Below are 6,365 nucleotides of genomic sequence, written 5' to 3'. Positions count from 1 at the left end.
TTTATATGTTTTCTGAATTATTTGAAGTTGTTAATATTGTGATTTATATTACTTTTTATGTTAGTTTTAAATAATGTGTTATTCCTTTTGCTCAATTATGTGGCACAAATGAAATTTGGAGAATCAATAAATTTTTTGCATGGTTGTTAAATATTTTAAATTATTATTTATTGTAATTCATAGTATATTTTTAATATATATTTAAACAATATGTGTTATTCCTCTATCCCAGTTTATATGACACAAATGGAATTTAGAGACTCAATCATATATTTTCTATGATTTTAGAATATTTCAAATTATTAATTATTATTATTTATAGTATTTTTTTATGTTACTTTAAAATAAAATTGAATATGTTAAGTGACTAATTATTATAATTTATAATATTTTAAAAATAATTTTATATATAACAAATTAAAAAAGAAAGTAAGACAAATTAATAAACTGAAACTGAAAGAATATTAATTTTTTTAGAAATACCCACATCAACGAACAACTTCAACTGCAGCTTCTTGAATTTTCAGGATGGGAGAAAGGAGAAGAACTTGTACTGTAAAAGAAAAACAAGTTGCCATTGAAATTCGTTTATCGAAGAGTTTTGAAGTTTAAATTTTAAAATTTGACTTATTAAAAATATGAATCATTTCGAGTCAACAATATATTAAAAAGATCGAGGTACTAAGAATATCTCATATTTAAAATTTTAGATGTTTAGAACAAGATTTGAGTTGAAGTTCATTGAAGAACTTCGAAGCCTAAATTTTAATACGTCAAAATTGATCTACCCATTTGACATTTATAAATGACAAAGTTCAAACAAAGATAAAAGCTTGGAAGAAAATCCTTACTGTCAGTAATTAGGAATATCACAATAAATTATCATTAGGAAAATCAGTCTCTTGAAACATAGGCCAGTTTATCAATTCAGTAAAACCTGTGAATAATTAACTAGATAAATAAAATAAAATTAAAATAGTATCAAATTTTGTCAATTTAGCATAACTTTGAACAATTGAATAACACAAACTAGCCTTGCCAATCTGGTAAACTTGTAAACAATTTGAAGGCAGTAGAATGTAGATTGAACTTATAGCCATGTAGGAAAATTTTAATAGTTCCGCTAGTTGACTATATGAACTATCACATTATTGATGAGAGTTTAATTTTCCATATTATAATTCTCTTTTCCAATAAATATATATATATATATATATATCATGTCTCACCCGACATGACTTGTGAATAAGGTATGTTTTCAAATTCGATAAAATGTGTGAATTATTTAAAGAATAAATAGAATGAAATGAACAAGACAAGTTCATCAATATGATAAGACTTGTGACCAGTTTATACCGAGATAAAAATTAAATATCTGGGCGAAATGGCTTTATTTGACCTTAAAAATGACTAGTATTTTAAAAGGCGGGTGCAAAATATTTTACTTAATTAATATGATGCAAAATGTAAACCTCAAGATATAGGGTCTAAGCCTCATAAATATCTATTTTTTAAAAATTATTTTAATAAAATAAAATAATAATAACACAAAAATATAGAAATTACGTTAAAAATTTAGGAAAATTTAAGAAACAAATAGAAAACAAAATATTTAACATATCAATAAAAACCCAAACCCCATTTTATGGGATTACACTGAATATGTCATCGTTGTTATTTATAAAGACATAAACAAACTTTAGACAGGTCATGGTGATTAATTTTCTTCTTTCTAACGCGTTAAAATTGAATAGATTTACCAACTTAACACCCCGATTTACACTCCACAGAGACCCTATATTCAATTTAGAGTCAAGTCGGAGAAAAATATAGTATAAATACTATATAGTATTTCATTGCAATTCCAAAGCTTCTTAGACTTATTTTCCAATAACCTATGTTCATGTTGACTTTGCATTTTCCCCATATTACCTTTTATGAATTGGCAAATAGAAACATCTCATGATGATAGTAGTAAAGTAAAAAATTTCGTATAAGATTTTCAAAATTTCCTAGTGCACACAAAAAGTAATATTCAATCTATATGGGTGTTTTGGAGGTATTGTGTACCTTGGATTATTTATCCATCAATTATAATATAGTAATGGGATCGGATAAATTATCTATATACATGATTGGATAACTTATCCTGAAATAATTAATTCCGACCCCGGTTAGTTCTAGTGGGCACATATAGGAAAGTTTCAAAGTCTACATAGTCAATACCAACTACTACTATTGTTAGTCTTGGTGCAATTTTTTCATATTTCCTCTGGCCAATTCCACACTCTATTTTTGTTCTTTTCTTCACACGATTTTCCTATAAATTTACCATCCATTTTCCTCAATTGCAATTGCATCAATATATTGCTTACTATTTTTGTCACACATTTGGTGCATAACACTAACATCCACTAGCCAAAAAGCCCTTAAAAAATATGTCCTCTTCATCAGCAGAATCGAAAATGGCCTTGGCCAAGACTGTTTTATCGACAGTAGGTTCTGTTGCTGCGACAACCATGTTGGTTCGTTCGATAATCCACGACTATATACCCCGGGAACTCCATGACTATCTCTTCTTTGGACTCAAAAACATGTTCACTAAGTTCTCGAATCAGCTAACGATGGTGATTGACGAATTTGATGGCCTCGTCAACAACGAAATTTATGAAGCTGCTGAGATCTATTTGGGAAACAAGTTGTCACCTAACATCCATCGACTTAAAATTAGTAAGCCTGAGAAGGAGAAGAATTTCAACATCGCGATGGAACGTAATGAGGAGGTAATGTCTTGCACATATAAATCTGCATGTCATATTATTTGTTCTTTTGGTCTAAACTGTTTGTAAACTATGTTAGTAAACCAGTAAAGTTTTATATACTCGAAAAACAGAAATTTTTATTGTAAAAAAAATAATATCCGGGACAATAGAATTTACTGTGTGTCTTTAAGAAATTTAATAACCTCATTGTATTTGAGGTGATAAATTACTTTCTTCCAGGATAAAATAGATATACCGTCTTGTAGGTGTAGCGGTACCTCAAACGTCCACAACTTCGTCAAACTCAAAGGCAATCTCAAATCACATGTGACTCGATTTTTTGTTTGTAAGAAAATATGCATAAAAGACTCAGAATCTATATAGAAACTGAGGGTAAACCTCTTTATTTATAGAAAAAGTTCTTAGTGAAATAGGTGTGAAAAACACATGTTCAAAGCAAGTTTGCTGAATGACAACGACAACGCAAGGGGACTTTCTCGATTTTTTATTAGCACGCTAGTCTTCTTTTCCACCACCAATGAGGGAGATAGTTCCTATAAGAAAAGAAGTTAACTTCAAATTTTCCATTTCTCATTCACACAACACTTTTAATTCTTTACTCCAACATAAACTAGAAGCTATGTTGCTTGGACTTTTAGAAAATATTGAAGGGTGTGTATCGGATCTTTCAAAAGTTAAGCATTTTTTGAGGATCCAACATAAGTGCGACAACATTTTTGAGAGTCCGTGCCAGATAGACTAGGAGGCCGTTTGGATTGACTTATAAATTGTTTTTCAGCTTTTTTAGTGTTTGACTGACCAACTTAAAGTCATTTTGTACTTAAAATAAGCCCCAATAAATATTTGAATTTATTTGGATGAACTTATTTTAAGCAGTTTATAAGTTGAAAACAGCTTATAAGTTAAAAAAAAATTATCCTGCACCTACTCTTTTTTTTAACTTATAAGCAGTTTTCAACTTATAAATTGCCTAAAAATAAGTCAATCCAAACAGGCTCCGGAAGTAGTCTGTCAGTCAATTTAATGCTTAAAGTTAAATGTGTATAAAAACATCATAAAGTATACGTTTTTTTTATGTGCATATGCTTTTTAAAATCTTGAGATTCATTTCCAACAGGTGACAGATGTTTATAATGGACAGACATTCAAGTGGATTTGGCTCTGTAGACAAACAGAGTCTAAACACTTCTATAATTCCGGGGACATAAATTCCACTCTAAAATCTGAAATCAGGTCCTTTGAGGTCACATTTCACAACAAAAACAAGGACCTTGTCCTTAATTCGTACTTGCCTCACATCATGAAAGAAGCAAAATTGCTAAAACACGTAAACAAGACGATCAAGATTCACACTGTGGATTGCGAGAGAATGTACAATTTACACGAAATGTGGAAGCCGGTGAATCTTGATCATCCAGCCACATTTGAGACAATCGCGATGGAATCAGACCAAAAAGACATGATCTTGAAGGATTTGGAGAGATTCGTGAAGAGGAAAGATTATTATAGGAAAGTTGGCAAGGCATGGAAAAGAGGGTATTTGCTGTTTGGTCCTCCAGGGACAGGAAAATCGAGTTTGATTGCTGCGATGGCTAATTATTTGAACTTCGATATATATGATTTGGAGTTGACAACGCTGAGGGGGAACATGGAGTTACGGAGATTGTTGGTTGCCACAGCCAATAAGTCCATTTTGGTGGTGGAAGACATTGATTGTACCATTGACTTGCAAGATAATTTGGCTAATCGAGCTTCCGTTGTTCATTCAATTAATGGTTTTCGTATGCAAGAAAGCAAGGTAAACTAAGTCTTTTAGTTTCCATTTCCTATCTTACTATTCTCTCTAGTTGTATACACAATAAAAAGTTGGGGCTATATATTTTAGTAAAATGGCGTAATACATAAGCATATACTCAAATTTCACCTCAGTTGCAAGTAACATTTCAACTTTGGGAGTGAAAATCAAAACACCTCAATTTGGTCTCAACGCAGCAACTAAACACTCCAACTCATCCCTACTGCGTCTCATGGATACCCGACGCTAACGTCACACATAAATTTTAGAGGTGTCTAGATGATCATTTTATAAGTTGGAGTGTTCAACAGACACATTGGAAACAAGTTATGGTGCCTAGATGTACATACTCAAAGTTGTAGTGTTTACTTGTCAGCTGAGGTCAAGTTTGAGTGTCTGATTATATATTCTATCATTTTAGTTTATGGGGTGATATGAAATTTGGATTTGGTATTAGTGTATTGTAATACTTCCTCTTAATACGCCATTTTGTTTTGCAGGTGACCTTATCAGGTTTACTGAATTTTATTGATGGATTGTGGTCGAGTTGTGGAGACGAAAGAATCATAATTTTCACAACAAATCACATAGAGAAACTCGATCCTGCATTGTTACGACCTGGTAGAATGGACATGCACATTCACATGACATATTGCACACCTTGTGGCTTCAAACTTCTTGCTACCAATTACTTAGGTATTAAAGATCATAAATTGTTCAAAGAAATTGAGGAATTGATTGACATAGCCAATGTGACACCAGCAGAAGTGGCAGAACAATTGTTGAAGGAAGATGAAATTGATGATTCCCTTAAAGGGTTGATTAATTTTCTTCACAAAAAGATAAAAGAGAATGAAGAGGGAAAGGCTAATAAAGTAGAAATAACTCAAGTGGATTCTGTTGATGAAAAGAAGGAAAATGTTGAAAATGAGATTAAAGAAAAGGGATTACCAAATGGGGAAAGTTAAATTGCGGGCAAAAAAAAAAAGAAGAAGAAGAAAGGCTATTATAGAATATGACACTTTTTTTCCCTTTTAATTTGGTCTATATAAATAATAATGGAGTGTATCTAGTAAATTGTACAATTTATATGAGAATTATAGTGAGATAATCCATATTACCTAATCGTGATTAGAAGATAGTTTATATAATCTTGTATTAGTTAATCTGATGTAAACGACTAAGCTGTATGTCCCGTTGAGAATACTATTATATTCACACTATTTTATAAATAATCATAGTGTTATTTTATACATTTTCTCAAATATAGACTGATAAATTTTTTATTTCATTGTTCTGTAGCAGATAGTTTCAAAATTTAATTATTAATACCCAAAAATTAGACTGTAATAAACCTAAGAATATGTATAGGATAAAAATCGAACATGACACCACCTGTGGTGTAGAGTAGGGCTGCGTATCAGCTGATTTAGTTTGGTTTGAAGTTTATCGATTCGTTTTATTGAATTATGAGTTTATAGATATACTAAACCGTTATATAACCATTAAGATATTCGCTTATCGGTTATCGGTTTATCGGTTATTAATCGTTATCGATTTGGTTATCGGTTTAACCGTTAAGATTTGACACAAAAAATCATTGAAATCACTTAGAAACAAGGTGACAAACCAAATAAATCATGCACATAAATTGATAGATTGCATCTTGCTCAAAGTCAAATACTAACACATTGTAGAATAACCGAGAGTTTGAGACAGACAAATAAAAAAGCATGAAACTAAATTCTAAATCAAGGACTTTATATACATGTAACACCCCAGAATTT

General features: G+C 30.8%; 1 protein-coding gene across 1 annotated transcript; it reads left to right on the top strand.

Annotated features, from left to right (window-relative positions):
• Window positions 1–2,342: 2,342 nt before the first annotated feature.
• On the top strand, window positions 2,343–5,637 carry LOC129896743 (protein HYPER-SENSITIVITY-RELATED 4-like). The gene is made up of 3 exons (XM_055972707.1): window positions 2,343–2,783; window positions 3,901–4,581; window positions 5,079–5,637. Exons 1-3 carry the CDS (start codon window positions 2,439–2,441, stop codon window positions 5,544–5,546), a joined length of 1,494 nt encoding a protein of 497 aa, XP_055828682.1. The 5' UTR covers window positions 2,343–2,438; the 3' UTR covers window positions 5,547–5,637.
• Window positions 5,638–6,365: the final 728 nt, after the last annotated feature.

This window comes from Solanum dulcamara, chromosome 7 (genome assembly GCF_947179165.1).
Source record: "Solanum dulcamara chromosome 7, daSolDulc1.2, whole genome shotgun sequence".
NCBI lineage: Eukaryota > Viridiplantae > Streptophyta > Magnoliopsida > Solanales > Solanaceae > Solanum > Solanum dulcamara.
Note: the sequence above shows the minus strand (reverse complement) of the source record. Positions and strands in the feature narration are given on the sequence as shown.

Bases quoted from the DNA above. Each gene is read 5' to 3' on its own strand.
- LOC129896743 (XM_055972707.1), top strand. From the start codon at position 2,439: ATGTCCTCTTCATCAGCAGAATCGAAAATGGCCTTGGCCAAGACTGTT. The intron at 2,784-3,900 runs GTAATGTCTTGC...CATTTCCAACAG, and splicing joins CGATGGAACGTAATGAGGAG to GTGACAGATGTTTATAATGG. The intron at 4,582-5,078 runs GTAAACTAAGTC...TTTGTTTTGCAG, and splicing joins TTCGTATGCAAGAAAGCAAG to GTGACCTTATCAGGTTTACT.